Source organism: Malurus melanocephalus, unplaced genomic scaffold, assembly GCF_030028575.1.
Source record: "Malurus melanocephalus ecotype Western Australia unplaced genomic scaffold, MMel_1.1 scaffold_279, whole genome shotgun sequence".
Classification (NCBI taxonomy): domain Eukaryota; kingdom Metazoa; phylum Chordata; class Aves; order Passeriformes; family Maluridae; genus Malurus; species Malurus melanocephalus.
The window spans coordinates 152662-168239 of NW_026623511.1; the positions used below are offsets into that span (position 1 = coordinate 152662).

General features: G+C 41.2%; 1 protein-coding gene across 1 annotated transcript in view; it reads left to right on the plus strand.

Moving 5' to 3' along the window:
- Positions 1–15578, plus strand: part of GLG1 (golgi glycoprotein 1) — an 81904-nt gene that overhangs the window by 25829 nt on the left and 40497 nt on the right. The window contains exons 2-3 of the mRNA XM_057376395.1: positions 11097–11129; positions 13850–13936. Of these exons, the coding sequence (XP_057232378.1) occupies positions 11097–11129; positions 13850–13936 (120 nt within the window). The remainder of the gene's footprint in view (positions 1–11096; positions 11130–13849; positions 13937–15578) is intronic.

Genomic DNA, 15578 nt, shown 5'->3' on the forward strand with positions numbered 1-15578 from the left:
CAGAACAAGCTGCCACTTATACCAACTCATTTTTTTGAGGTAAATGCTATAAGCATTTATTTAATCAAGTTTCAATAAGGCTCCTTTTAAATGGTTTGCTCTACCTTTTGGCCAAGTAGGAAGCAAGCACTGCTATATTTTTCACGTCAGTAAAGGCATTAGCGCAGTAGGTTTGCTGCAAATCTGTTTCAGATAAAATCTAGGTGTGTGTTGCTGAAGTATAGCACAAATGAGGCAGTAAAGTAAAATAAAATGCATGAACCATGCGGCACTGCTGGAGTCTCCAAGAAGAAAGATGGCATTTGTGGTTTGGTGCTTGTGCTGAGGTCTGTGACTGAGCACTGCACCTGGCAGCCCTGCTGTGAGTCACTGAGCCCGGCTGCCTTCACTCGCCAAGACATTTATAACTTGGTTTAATGTTGTGATGTATAATCTGTCTGAATGCAGAATGCCTAATGATGTTGTGAATCAGCTGGTTTCATCTTGTCTTCTGGTCTTTTTCTTGTCATGGCTCTTGCGAAAGGAGAACCAGACACTAGGGAAATCAATTTACCACAACAATTTGTGTGGCTCCCAGGCAGATTGATTTAAATAAGCAAGAAGCTCAGATTTGAATAATTTCAGTCTTGCTTGAACACTCTAGTAATTTTTCTAGAGCTTTCTAGTTTGATGATATTATTTTGCAGCTAATCTTAGCTTTTATTGCTAAGCTTGGTGTGTTTCCTGACTAAATTGATATGATCTGTAATTATTTAAATACTTGCATGTTAATGTTTTTATCTTTTTTTAATAATGTTTAAAAATGGCAAGCCATTATCTACTGAATTACTTTTCCATGCATTAAGCTGCTTTTGGATAGAAATGGAAACTTAATTAAAATGCAGAAGATGAGTATTGTTGAAGTAGAACTAAAGTACTGAAATGCTGGATCAGARCAGTGGTTTTACATGGAAAAATACTTAATACATCAGTTTAGCTTTCCTGGTCATTGTGACCTTTGAGACTTGAGAACAAGGGATATTTTTTTCTTTTAAATGTCTTAATTATTAGAAAAAGATTGCTCTCAATTCCTGTTTAGAGCCTCATATTCAAGGTTTTGATGTGGATGCAGTTGTAATTGAGAATCTATTTTGTCTGTACCTGTGGAAAGGGCTCATTTGTCAGAAGCTGGTGATGAGCTCACAGAGCAGGAAAAGAAAGGTTTGCCCTGGAAATATATTAGCAGGTTCCCAAGCCGTTGTCTTGATGGCTTCAAGAGCAGAAGCAGCCTCTGTGAGTGCCTTTTCACACAGCAGTCCYGCAGTATCCTCATGGATTTTGAATTTGGTGTGCTTTGACTATGTTGTTGCTTGATGGTACCATCCTTCAGATGCTCTTGGTGGTTGTTTTGGTTCTCCAGTGCAAGGAGAAGAGATTTGAAATTCTGATTCCTTATGCYTCTTTGAGTGTCCTGTGTTTCTTGGTCAGAGACAGGTGGTCGGTACCTCTCTGTGTTTTAAGATGTCAGTTGTCTTATCCTGATCAGTAATTTTTGGCTGATCCAGAATGCAATTAACTAAAATTCATTTTACTGAGGACAAGAGCAAAAACGGTAACTAGAGCTGTTAAATTGTGGGTACAACAGGATGGATGCTCTGCCTGGCTACCTTAAAGACAGTTCCAGAACTTTCTGTTGAGTGCYTTCTAATTGTATTTATAAAGGACTTAAAGTTGGTGGTAGGTTGTTGTCAGCTATTATTTGGGAAACACAACTCAGTACTGCCTTCTGGAGTGCAAGGTAGCACAGGGAGCAAAGTTTATTTTGGATGTGCATCTCATGGGCAGCCCTTCCTGTAYGGGAGGAACTTGAAATGGAAGCGGTGCATTGTGCTGTTTCTAGGACTTCCTAAAAATAGCCTCCCAACTTTTCCTGCCGAGTTCAGCAGGCGATGGTGAGAATCCAGCAAAACAAATCTCATGGGGGAAAACTCACCCAGGGTTGGAGAAATCCTCTGGAATACCGAGGCAATGTCCTGATTGTCTGTTGCAGAGTGATGTTGCTCACAAGCTGCTGTTGTGGGCTGTTCTGTAGGCCTTAATATGTGTTAACACTTGGTGCTTATTTGCTTATTCCCACTGTGTACAAGTGCAGTTTTGTTCCTTAAGTGAATTTATATGGACCTCTCTAGTTTAATGGACTGTGCTCTTTGAGTAGCCAGGAAGTTTTCAGTGGAGAAGTTTCTTTGGGAGAATTGGAGAATGAATAGCATAGCAAGTCTGTTTGTTTCCTGGCATAGGGTGATTGCTAAAAGTATTTTAAAATCCTGACCTCTGGTCCTTGTTAATGGTGTGAAGTCAAGAGCTTTGTGGCTTTTGATTTGATATGGCTCTTCTCAGCTCCCACGTTACGTTTGACATAATAAACTTACATTGGGGTATGTCCTAACAGCGTTTTCATTGCTGTCACCATAGCTTTGGGTAGCCTCAAGTTGCCCTTGGATTCCCTTAGCAGCTGTGCAGTACCTRTGGCTTTTCTAGTGAGCTTCTGAATATTGACTAAAGAAAGGAAGGACAAACTCAGTTGAGGAGAAGGATGATGGCTGGGCCTTGTCACTGAGCATTTGCCATAGATTTTTGTTCATGTTTGAGCAGTGCTGTGATAAAATTGACACATACGGGGGATGRTAAAGTCGGTGATTGCAGTTAGCGTTTAAGTGAGAGAAGAACTGAAACAGTTTATTTTAACAGCAGGGAGTCACCCTACTCAGGACTCTTGCTYTTCACCTGTCTTTCACTGCAGTGAAGAAGTGAGTGATGTGTTGGGCCCCTGCAGATCTTCTGAAGAAAATTCCAGTGTTTTATTTCAAATCCAGATGTTAGGAGTTTCTGAACACTGGCTGTGCTCAGGGTGCTCTTGCTTTTGAGGGGACACTTCCCTATCCCATTTCATCTCTCAGTGAGGCAGTTACTGGCAGCTGGAGTCCAGGAGACTTTGTGCTTTCAGGAAATCTCTTGCAGGGTAGKAGCACTGGAAAGCTTGTATGTGGGGTCCCTTGGTACATCCTGCCCTCTCACTGGCATTCCCTGATAACAAAACCAATGTTGAATATTGCATGGGAGTTCAGGGGGACATACACCATGCAGAAGGCTAAAATAGTCCTTTTCTTCTGACAGCCAAGGAGTAGTGCTGGGTGTTGTGTAAGAACCTCTACAGGCCTGTTCATCCATGTGTAACATCCATCATGTTTTGGAAGCAGTGATGTTAAATGTAATTGTGTCTCTCACCACTGTCCTGAAGGAAGAAGGGAAGACTTCAAAATAAAATAGTTMTTCTTGTGGTTTGTGGTTAAGGCTGAAGTGGCTTCTCTGAGGTATTTGATTTTTATTGCCTCTAAATAGAATAGCTGGCAGGAGTTAAAAATAGCAGAGTCTGCTTCCCACCTGTTTGGATGCTTGTCTTATTTTGGCTCAGAGGTGGCATGTGTGAATGTAAATCGTTGGGATTAAAGCAGTGCTGCTCATGCCCCTGAGCACAGGCAGGAGATGCTTATTGCGCCTTGGTGAGGATGGGCGCCTGATTTATATGACACATGTGCCTTGCTGGAAGAGGGGGAGGAAAATGCTCCTGGGATGGGATCTTTGGGAGCACTGTATGGCTTTCAGTGTGGAAAATTGGAGTCATGAGCCTGCATGTTGAATAACAAAGACAAAAATGAATATTGGCTGGTGGAGTGTTTAGAGCATTGTTCACTCTGCTGAATGAAGCAAAAGCCCTTGGCAGGGGAGCCAAATCCTGGTTGGGGGTGCTCTCCAGCAATGTGGGGTAATGGAGCTGCCAGCGTGGTGGCTTTTCTCTGCAGCACAGCACTCCCTCCGTCCACTGGGTTATGGGAGTGGGACAGTGAGTGAGCTCCATTTGCTCTGACACCTGCTCTTCTCCTCTGCTTTGGTATGTGGAGCTGTTGCTGTGAACTGTTTTCTTAGCTCCTGTACAAAGCTAATTTACAAAGGATTTCTCTGGTTCCAGGCCATGTCCAGSCAAAACATGATTCTCTGAAGAACAAAGCATGGTCAAAAYAGTGCTTTCATCTTAGGAGACAGGGCTTTACTGCTTCATGAACAACAACCTTTTATTTTGTGTAAAAATGAATTGCTTGTGAACTCTTCATGGGTTTTTGCAAGCTTTCTGTAACGTTAAGCTCAACTTGGGGTACTGTAGATTATATACTGTTAAAAGATGTGAAGTCTCTGTATTGAGAATAAGTGGTAGAATTTTACTTACTAAGAGGTTATGAATGTATGAATGTAAAAGCTCTTTACTAGCTGTTACACTGGAATTATTTTTTGGAGACCTCCATTTCTTTCTTTACTCATTTCTCCTCTGCATCACCAGCAGATGCTGTGCAGTACTGCCAATGCTCATGCTACTGATTTTACCTCTGAAGTGGARTACTCTAAAGTTTATCTGGGATGTTTCTGGTTGAGGTTAAGGCGAAATGCCAGCCAAGAAGTCAATTTGAAAAGAAAATTGATTCAGCATAGCTGGTGCTTGATGCTGCAGGTGGAGATGCCACTGTACATTCCCAATAAACTCACTGATGCTGGGGGATCTCTTCCATAAACCCAYTGGTATTAATCTGGCAGAAAACTCTAAACTGACAAACACTTTCCTGTTGATTTGCTGAGTTTTGGGTGGTGTGATGAGCTGGAGTCAGTGACAAGGGCAAGGAAGGCAGCAGACTCCCTGTCACCTTGGTTGGTGGGATAACAGCTCTCCTCCTTTTATCCTCTCTTGTCACTCTACCAGCATCCTTGTATGCCTTTCGGTCTCTGAAGCTTTTTGCTAGCATTGCAAGACAGCTTYCCAGGAGCAAATCCTGAAACCTTCTGGCGGGATCTGCTGCTCCATKTCAATGCTATGCTTGGTAGCAGAGCTCTGTTGTGGGGGAGTGTTGTAGGAAACATTATATCTGGTAGCAGTGCTGCCAAACTTAGGTGGCAAACCCAGAATTTCAAGGTCTGTCTTGTTCCACAACTCATTGGGACTGCTTGGAAAGCCTTTGAGAGGAGGAAGAGAGAGGAATAAGGAAAGAACAAACCAACATCTGGGGCAGATTTGCTTTCATTGTGCTGACAGTTGGAACATTCTCTGATGTGTCGATCTTCATTGAAAAGAGAAAGGCTGCGAAGGCTTAGGGGCTTGACAGTCTCCTGTGGAAGGAGGCAGAAGCATCAGGGACAAGAACAGTTTGTGTGAAAAGCCTGTGGTTCAGAGCGTGGCACTTCCAGCATGGAGCAGCTGTGCAGCCTCCGAGCAGCAGCCCTGCAGCTTTGCATGAGTGGGAACAGCCAGCTCAGAAAGTGATTTGCTGGTAAGAGCCAGCGAAGACACTTGCCTGGTTAGGCAGATGGAATTGGTGTTTCTTTAAAACGCCATTTTGCACCATGGTCTGTGGTCACTTCTGATGCAGCAGAATTAAAACTTGAGCCTTTTCCTGCCATTGGCATTTGCCCAGGGACGGGTTTCTGCTGTGGAGGGAAGGTACACAGCCCACTGAAGACCTTGCTTTCACATCAAATGTGAAACAAGCAAAATTATTTTTCACTTCCTGTCAAAGCTACAGCAGAAAGAGTAGAACTTGCTGAACTTTCTTTGTGTTTAAAGCAGATACTGAATACTGGATCCTCAAAGTATCAGGGGACAAGGCCTGCTTTATTCTTGTCTCTTTTTTCTGTGCCTGCTGAGCCAGAAGTGCACACATGTTGTGCTGGGTTTTTTTGATACTTCTTTGTCCTATCTTTTCTGAATAAGCATGCTTACCTAAATGGTGTCATACCCCTGGAGGATGTGAAATGTCAGCAAAGGCAGAAAAGTTTGTGGAATCTATAATGCAGTTAAAACAGTGAAAAATATTAGCAGAATTTGATGTTTGGGGTGATGTGCTACTTACGCTGTGTGTGTGCAAGATGACTAAACAAATTGATGCTGGCTCTGATAGTTCGAGTTTTATACAGAAAGTTCTGTGTATGTTTTAGAGRTGGTTGTTAGGTGTTTGTATAACTTGGACTAATACATTTGCATAAACTCAAAATGCCTAACCAATGTGGACATAATTATRTGAAATAAGCAAAGTATGTGGAAGCTAGGAGCTTGCAACTTTGGTGCATGATATATCCACAGTTACCATGCTTAAACTGGCTATTTTCAAAGCATGGATGGTAAATATAGCGGGGTTTTGCTGACATGACAACATGGGGTTTGTTTTTAGTACCAAGAGTTCACTGGCATTAGAGAATATTTCAAGCTCGGCTTAACAAGTTTAACTTCCATTGCTCACTAAATGTGTAATTAAGTTACAACATCTTCTCATCTGTTTTGAACTTAAATTATCACTGGTTTTAACTTTCCTTTCACACATGACTTTTTCAGGATTRCAGGATGTGTGAAAACCATTTACTGTAGCCATATGCTTGTTGGCTCAGAACTCCAGGATGTTTCAGTAGGTTTGAGGCATGGGTGGTTGTGTGATGTGTGGTTTTTCTTTTACAAAAGCTGTGTTGATTCTTGCCTAGACTACTCTATCTCCTCATGTTTCCAGAAATTCTGCAGAATCTTTTCTAGTGGTTGCATTGGAAGGGGATCAGGTTTGCAGGARGGTGGCTCCACCAGATAGATGACTCCTTGGCCCATACCTTATGTCTGGCCTGTTTCCAGGTGTCCTTCAAGTCTAGCTAGCTGGATTGCTGGGGATTAAATCACTTTATTGTGAGTTTGCTGTCATGGCTGGGTGTGTTTGGTGCGAAGAGATTGCTGTTATCTGTGGGAAGGWCACAGCTGGGATTGTCCCTTTATCAGCTTACTGGCCTCCTCCTTAGAAGCTCCTAGGTCAGCAGGCTTTCTCTACCATTTCTGTACAGATACTGGTGGTAAATGTGTTTGTTTAGATCAAAGTGAAAAAAACAAACCATGAGCTGCCTGTGCTGTGTGTGCACCATGCTCTGTGTGACAGTGCAATAAACTGGGGACCACCCGCAGGCTGCACTTCTGTCTACTCTCTTTCATAACAGTGTAGCTGCTTTTGTTAACATCTTTTCCTAATTGACTTGTCCTCTCCCTGAATTTAGGGAGGGGTCATTCACTGGGTTCTTCCCATCCACAAACGGATTACCTATTTGTTTTGCTGTTTTGCTCTGGGTTGGTTGTCGATGGCTTTTGCCTGASTGGGTCCAAAATGTGTTGTCTTCAATGTCTGAAGATTTTCCATAGTATTTGAAGTCTGCCTGGTTCTTGCTTTCCAACAAGTTCACTGTTACTCTTGCATTRAAAGAATAGTGGAAATATTTGCCATCATCCTCATAAAAGTAGTGGAAATATCTGCTGTCATCCCATCTTCTGCTCTCAGGAGGGATTAAATTCTGAGAATTGAGGCACTTGGCYAGTTAACTCAGACTCTTTCATTTGCATGAATTTTGCAAGGAAGGAGAGGAATCTTAATGCTAGAGATTTAAAATAATCCCTGCAGAGAGTTTTCACAAGACCTTGACTTTCACAGAATTCTAGAATAGTTTGGGTTGAAAGGGACCTTAAAGGTCATCTCGTTCCAACCTCCTGCCATGGGAAGAGATGCCTTCCACTAGACCAGGTTGCTCCAAGCCTCCTCCAACCTGCCCTTGAGCACTTGCTGGGATATGTCAACCAYAGCTTCTTTGGGAGCAAGCCTCACCATTCTCATCCACACCAGCTGAAGAGTATATTTACCTTGCTTTTCAAAATCCCATGGTGTGAATTGTTTTTCCTTAGGATGTGAAGCAGTTAACACTAAGTCAAGWGTGTTTTGTGTGCCCATCTGGAAGGGGCTGTGACTGTCACTGAGGGAGTGGCTGTAACTGCACCCCAGGCAGTGTTCTGTGCACTGGGTGGTGATGCATGACATTGGTTCAGTCACTATCAGCTGTTCATAGGGCTCCCAGCATGATGATGGGTCCATTTCTGCCACTAAAGCACCAACACCTTGTGCCCCTTTGGGCCTGGTTGGTGGTGGTGGGCTTCTCACTTGCTGTAGAGTTTCGACCTAGTTTTATACGGCTGAGGGATTTAGAAAGGGATGGATGACTGTCATGGTTTATTTCAGAGAGCTGAGATCTGATGGATGGGAAAAAGGCACTTTTAAACACAACAGTGTTGATGACTTCAGTCTGGTGGTGATAGGACTTMACACAAACCTTTGAATTTTTCTGTGGAGTTCGTAATACTAATGCAGTGTGATTTGTGGCTGATTTTGTGGTTGTATGGAAGAAAATGCTTCTTCTRTTCAGGTTTTCTTATTTTCTTTTTTACTTGTTCTGAACTCTGCTTTCCCAGGGAGTTAGGAAGTGGTGTTAGTACTCTGGAATGTGAGTGTTAGTGCGTGAAGGAGTTGAGAGAACTTTTTTAGAGAACTGTAAAGGGACTCAATATATTCCCACTGAAGCTGCTAAACAGCAAAAGCTTCTGTGAGCCCAGAAACACACACGTTTTCTGTAAAGGCTGTTTTTAATCCTTCAGTTCAGAGATGTAATAGGGATCCTTTTCTCTTGATAAACGGTGGAATGTCCTTGCCATCAGCTTTCTCTCCTRAAATGCCTTGACTTGCATGTGGTGAAGGTCTGGACTGCTCTCTTCCCCCCTTGCCCTGGGGGTTTTCTGAGCATCCGTGTTCCACAAGCTCACCATGTGGGACTGACACAATGCAGCTTTTCTTGCTCTTCAACTTCCCTTAGTGGTAATTTGAAACTTWCTTTTCTTTCATGACCGTTACTGCACAAGCATATTGTTCTGAAATTGCTCATTTTTAAGGTTTTTTGGGTGGAAATAGTGGAGAGGGGGCCACAGGCTGTCTCTTTAGCAAAGCAGAACTGGTTTGGGTTGCACTGGGGAGATTTTTTTCCCCCTTGTTCAGACTCAGCCCTTCACTTTATCAGACAGAAGCTAAAAGAATTGTTTTTTYCCTCTTGCTTCAGTGAAATAGGGAGAAGCAGGTCAGTGTTGCGTGAATCGACCTCTCCAACACTTCCAGTGGTAAGAGGGAAGAAGGTTCATGCCTTAGCTAGCAGGGGGTCATCTTGTTCTACATGGAAAGGATTATTGGCTAGATCTTGGACTTTGCATTTTTAAGTACTGAGCTGTGAATGAAGGGACTACTAAAGCTTAGTTAAGGTCCCATTTAAGTTCCATTACTCTTCTCAGAAGAAKAAGGCTTGATTTTGATTTTACAGAGCTGAGGTTTGCTGCCAAGCGCAGGAAAAGCTGGTATTTCAATGTGTAACATTTTATTGTTGTGTATTTCAAGAAAAGCTTGTTTAAGCTTCCCAGGTCAGTGAGAACCAGTATGTCATCTTTCCAGAAAAAAAACCTGAGCTTTAATCTTTGGTGGCTCTGAAGCAAAGGTTACCAGGTTGGAGGGTGCAAAAATAAAATTGAAGTGTCCCTTAAGGATTTTGTGGGCGTGTTCTCTGACCCTTAAAAATTCTTCTGCCTTCAAATGTGTTAGTAAGTCCTATCCTCTACAGGAGAATGCCAGTGCTAGCCTATATATTTTTATAARGAAACTATCTTGACTAAAAGATTGAGACAGCAATTTCTGTGGTGGTCACACTACCTCCCAGCTTTTGAAATTAKTCTAAAACCTTCATCTGTTTCTGAAGGATGCAGGATGAGTGCAGGAAATTAAGACAAGTGTGCCTTGTMAGTCACAATAGTGCTGGTCTAAGAGGCTGCTGTAAAATAGAGCAATTTGGGTGGCATCTTAGTTTTCAGTYGAAAGAATCAGTTCTGCAGTCTGAGGATAACCAGCAGACATCTGCTAGACTTTAAAAAATAGTTGATATCCAAATTTTCAAATTTATTATTGCTTTGGGAGATACAGTTTTAGATCGTGTCAGTCTGACCAGACTGCAATTAATTACTGGAATCCTTCAGGTACCATTTTTTATGTTCAAAGTGGAGACGTGATTTCTGCCACTTGCTGCTATAAAAAAATAAAAGTGCTTTAGTTAATAATGGCTGTAATTAAGAACTTGGAAACGTTTTCCAGGCTTGCTTTTTTTCCTCATAAACTTGTGTTCATGTTTCCCAAAGCACCAATGGTACAAGTGTTGGTGTAGCAGATCGTGCAGCAGCAAATGCACTGAAAAGCTCTGCTTGCCTCCAAATCTACTGACTGCTGGTTCTCTTATCCCTGATCCCTGAGGTCTAACATCTTTGTGTCAATGATGTGTTTAAGCTTAGAGTGGTTTTGTGTTCTGTGGCTCTTAAAGTGTGTCTGGCATCTTAAGTATCAGTAGAAGCAGAGACTGAGAGTCAGGGTTGACTTCTGTGCGTGTGACAGCCAGGTGATTTTGTCCTGTCTTTGTGCTGTTCTGCTGTGGAGAGGAGACAGGGATTTGTATGATTAACTTTTTTCAAGGAACTCTTCATTGTGAGAACTACTCAGGCTGAAAGRAGAATGGGTTGGTTTGCACTCAGAGTTCTTTTCAAAAGAACTCCCCAGGAGAATATAGTGAATATTTTGAAATGATGTATGAATATTGGATGTCACCAGTTTCTCACAGTTGAAGCTATAAATCTTGGGGCTGCTTTGAACCAGCCCTTTTATGTACAGCTGAAAGAAATGATGTTACTTTTCAAATGGGGAATATGAACATTTCAGTCTGGAGGAGGGGAGTGAGTCCTACCTTTCTCCTTCAGTTGTGTGCACCAGACTAATTTTTTTTTTTAACTATGCTCATATGTTTTTGTTTTCCCACAGGTGCTTTTTTGCCCTCTGGGTTKGGTCAATTGTGGCAATGCCAGTGCATTCCTTACGTTTTTGCAGTGTCTGCATAAATTCTGCTACTCTTCTGCTGCTTGTTCTTTCAAGTTAATACAGCGTAGTGTCTAAAGTGCCTGTTTCATTTTTTCGGTAATTAGGTATCATCACTCTTGTGATGCAGATGTTAAAATTTTCTGTCAATTGTGTCAACTTGTTTATTACAGTGGAAAAGAGGTGACAGTTTTTTAGTTTCACAAGTTTAGACTCTTCTCYGTTAAATGCATCACATCAGTAGTGAACTGACACTCCTTTTTTTTCTCCTTTCAGCCAGATAATGAAATCTCTTCAGACTGCAATCATGTAAGTATTGCTTTGTTTATTCAGTCTATAGCTATGGCATTTGCACCTCCTATCCCTTGTGAACCTGAGGTATTTTGCATAGTTTGGTACCTTGCAAAGGCTATTAATCAAGACACATTTGGGTTTCTGTACTGGCCTTTGGAGGAAGAACACAAGGTGACTTCTTTAACCCAGTRTAACCACTCTGGTCTTACTGGAGACTTCAGAGTAGAACATTTTTGAGAGCTTTATAAAYGGTACTTCTGTATCAGAGGAGGATAGCAGACGTCTTTCCTGTTTTATAATTGGGGGRTGGTTCCCGTGAGTTACTGGGAGCAATGTGATGTGTTCCTTTTGGGAAAGATGTGAGCAGTACTGAATTTAAACTCTTAATTTCAGCTGTTGACACCTCCTGTATTACTTTCACAGCTGCTAAATTCTTAGATTCGCTTGGAAAATGCTGTGGGGGTGTGATATTTWGAGGCAGTTTGAGACACTTGGCTGGTTTTAGAACAGATCTCCTCTCAGCACTGTGTTGAACAGTGAGCAAACTATTAGCCAGTTTTTGGGCTGTCAAGCTGACTCTTCAAATCCCAAGACTCTCAAAAAAATGAAAAAAAAGTCTTTGCTAAGGTTGGTAGTAGGTTTCCTTTAGTTTTTTCTCATTTGTATTCTGTCAGTGTACACCATATCAAGATCCTTAATTGCTTGGTTAGCCCTGAACACAGACAGACAAGTGCATGCCTCAATGACAGTCTTGATTTTGGATGCTTGRGAAGCTGTATTTTGCTTTATTATTGGAAGATGTATTCCAGAGATGAAACCTGGCCATGCTGTACAACTAGTGATTTCCAACTGTGTTTATAAATTAACCTTTAGCACTGGCTGACTTCGTTGGCAGCTGTAATTCTCTGTTGTGCAGGGTTGGATCAGATGAAGGGCACAACATATTTCTGTTCAAGTCTTTTTGAAAAGGAGAAAACTCCATAATTAAAATGTATCTGCCTGACATTTAAATGTGCCAGCAAAACTACCTGAATGCAGAAGRAATTGAGAATTCTAGAAATCAAAGTTGGACCCTTCTTCTGCTGGATTAAGTGATGGCATCTTTGCTTCAAGACAGGTGTTAGGTGGATATGGATTGTGGAAGCCATTCACAAATAGGAAGTGTGGGCAAAGTCTTGTTTTCCCAGGCAGAAATTGTGGGGCAGTGATAAAAAGCTAGGCCACAGAGATGTTTTCTCATTTCCAAATGTTTTCTTTGTCTTTCTCTTCGATTTCTGTGCAGAACAATTACTTATCATCCCCTGAAAAATACTGCCTAGTGCTAATAAACTGCAGGTTTAACCTTCTTTCTGTTTGTGGGAAGGTTCGTTTGSAGAGCATCTGATTTCAATACTCTCCAAAGTGTGAAAGTACAAATGCAGTGATGTATTCTGATCTTGTGTCCTTATTCTTGTACTTCAGTTCTGGCTGGGAGCGACCTTATAGCACTCTTTGTAAGGACAGGGTTCCCTGTTCATTCACTTTGGTCTATTAAACCTTTATGTTTACCTTTTACTCAATCTGTAACACCCTAGTTTCCCATCACCTTCTTTTTTAACTTTTCACAGCTCCAAAACCATATGAGATGTGGAAGGTGGTACAGTTTTGCTGATTCTGATTTTGGTTCTGTGCTTCCACCCTCCTGGAGTGGATGTGAGACTGCCTTCCTGGTGCAGAGCATGTGATTATGTTTTCCCAGTGTTTTTCTTACAATTGAAAGATCAAAATAAAAGTTTAACCATTTTTTTTTTCTTTTTGATACTCATTTTTCACAAAGGCAGTGTTTCTAAAATGGATCTTTAAAACTCGTTAATATTTTAAGCTAATGAAAAATGTTTGAATGCAACTTAAGTTCCTAGAAAAACAGATGAGCTAATAGAACAATCAGGCAAGATTTCAGCTATTAATTTGCTGAGGTTTTGCGACCCTATCCTGTATTTTCACTTTATTGTGCCTCAGGAAGACATCTGGGAGGTTTATATATGTCTGCAGGGTGTGACTTGCCCAAGACTGATTCTTGCACAATGACCCTGTGCATTGAGGCTCCTTCATGAGCTCATTGCTGGCTCCTGGAAGAACAGTCATCCTTACAGAGGCATTCTGCAGTCTAAGCTCTAATGTATAATTTTGCTTAGCAAAAGAGAACCTCCTATAGGTTTGAAATGTATCTGCATCCAAAAGCTTGTCTGGTCGCAGCCCTCACAGAAGGATCAAGCTGCTTTGTTTCCTTTCTTTTTTTTACTAGTTTTTTATAAGGTTTTCAGCATGGAATCTGCTCATATTGGGGGTTTAATTTGTTCAGATCACTTGCATCAGGCAGACACACCATGGCACAGAAAGGTGTGGTGTGCTAACAGTGCTGCTAAATATTCAGTAGGTAGCAAGTTAAAGCTTTCATTGTTTTATCCTTTCAGTTATGAAATATTATTAATTTGTTATATTTGCTTTTAATGAGTCAGCTCATGACCTTGCAAAGAGATTTCTGACAGCCTGAGTTTTTTCAGTATGAGAAAATTATTGCAGAATTGAAGGGACAAAGTTGTTGTCAAGGAGACTTTTTAATTGATCATTGCACTGTAAAAGGATGATGATACAGATTGGGTATAAATCATGCTTCATTGTTTTCTGAAGCAAAATGTTTGTAATTCTCCACAGAAAGCTCTTAAACCCTCTTTCTACAAATGCTTTCTCTACAGCTCTTGTGGAACTACAAGCTGAACCTGACTACAGATCCAAAGTTTGAATCCGTGGCCAGAGAAGTCTGCAAGTCCACTATTGCTGAGGTAAGCCAGGAGGAAGGCATGGCTGCTCTTGTGGCACTGAGGATTTTCCATTTCTATGTGATAGTGAATTAATGTGTGAATGGTGATTTGGGGAAGCTCTARTCTCATATGCCAAATTGCTAGCTGTAATTAGTTCACGCTCCTTGCTGAAGAAGCCAGGTGCCATAGCAGTACCAGGCAAAAAAATACTGCACTAACAGCCCACCAGTTCTTACTAGGCCTTTTGTCAGAAATCTGTTATGAATTGGATTTGCCCCCTCTTTATCGTGTATTTGACATTTATAGCAGTGTTATTGTAGCAGGGGTTCTGCTGAATTTAACATAAGGCTGATTTTGGACTGTGTCTTGCAAGCAGAAGGGATAAGCTCACAGACATCAAGTGATAATCAGCTTGAGTTTTTTTCAAGTTTCAAATGGTAGTTACTCCAAGGAGACTATGTTAGGAACTTCCYCTTTTTAGGTTGCACTAGTGCTCTGTATCTCAGGTATCCACACACCTTGGTCAGCTTTTAAGATGAGTTGATCAATCATTTCTTTCCTTGTCCTCATGCTTAGCTCTTGAGGCTGTGTGCTCATGTGGGAGCTGGCTTAGCTGAGGTCWTTTCCTCAGTGGTGATGACTTTGGGGGAGCAGTGGAAGCAAAACTCTGCAGCTGTACAGGCTTCAACTGAATAAATTCAGTCACTAAGCCATGATCTCAAAAACATTATTTGTGTAYCCACCAATATAATGTAACCTAGCCATAAACTTGCCTTTTAAAAAAACATCTGCTCTGCTTTAGTGTAAATTGTCTAGTGTAAGAAGRGATCAAGAAAACTTGTTAAAAGAAGACTGGAAGATGAAACGGTGGAAGGAAGACAGCTTGCATCAAAGGATTGTGTTGTGTTTGGMGTTTGGTAACTCCCAAAAGCGAGCACTGCCAAATCTGTTGAATCCCACTTTTTTTCTGTCATAGAAAAGATCAGGTTTTTCTGCTTTATGTCAGATGGCTGCTGCAGAATTTTTGTAACCAAGGCATTCTTGAAAATGCTCTTTTAATAGTCTCTTTAGTTACCACTTTTATACAGTGGCAGTCTGGCATTGCTGTAAAYGATGCCCTCTAAATCTGGGATATGATGTTAAAAGTAATGGGAAGACTATACAGAATTTTAGAATTTTGCCATTTGGTGAGTGGTTTTAAAACAGTGGAGTGTGGAGTTAAACAAAAAGGTTAGATAAGGAACAACAATCTCATATTTGGTCTTGTGCTGTTTAATAATGARGCAGGTGCATAAACCATTCCACTAATACTTTTTAAAGATATTTCTACAACACTCTTTAAAATAGGTATACAGTGGACATATACTGCTCACATATAGTATTAACCCATTTATATTTTCCTTTAATTCTCACTAACCGGTATAGGTGATTTTTTTGCTGGGTGAATGAGCTCTGTTTTAAGTCTTACTTTGCACTAGGAACAAAATGCAACTAGAAGAGCAATTCCTAGAAAAAGTAATTTGGGAAATAGTGACTGACCCAATTGGGTATGGGTATGTTCTGAAAAGGGGTATGGGTATGTTCTGAAAAGTGCACCTTTAATTTTATCAGCTAAATACAGATTTTAGTTTCAATTTCTTTTCTCCTCAGCTGTTGTGGTTTT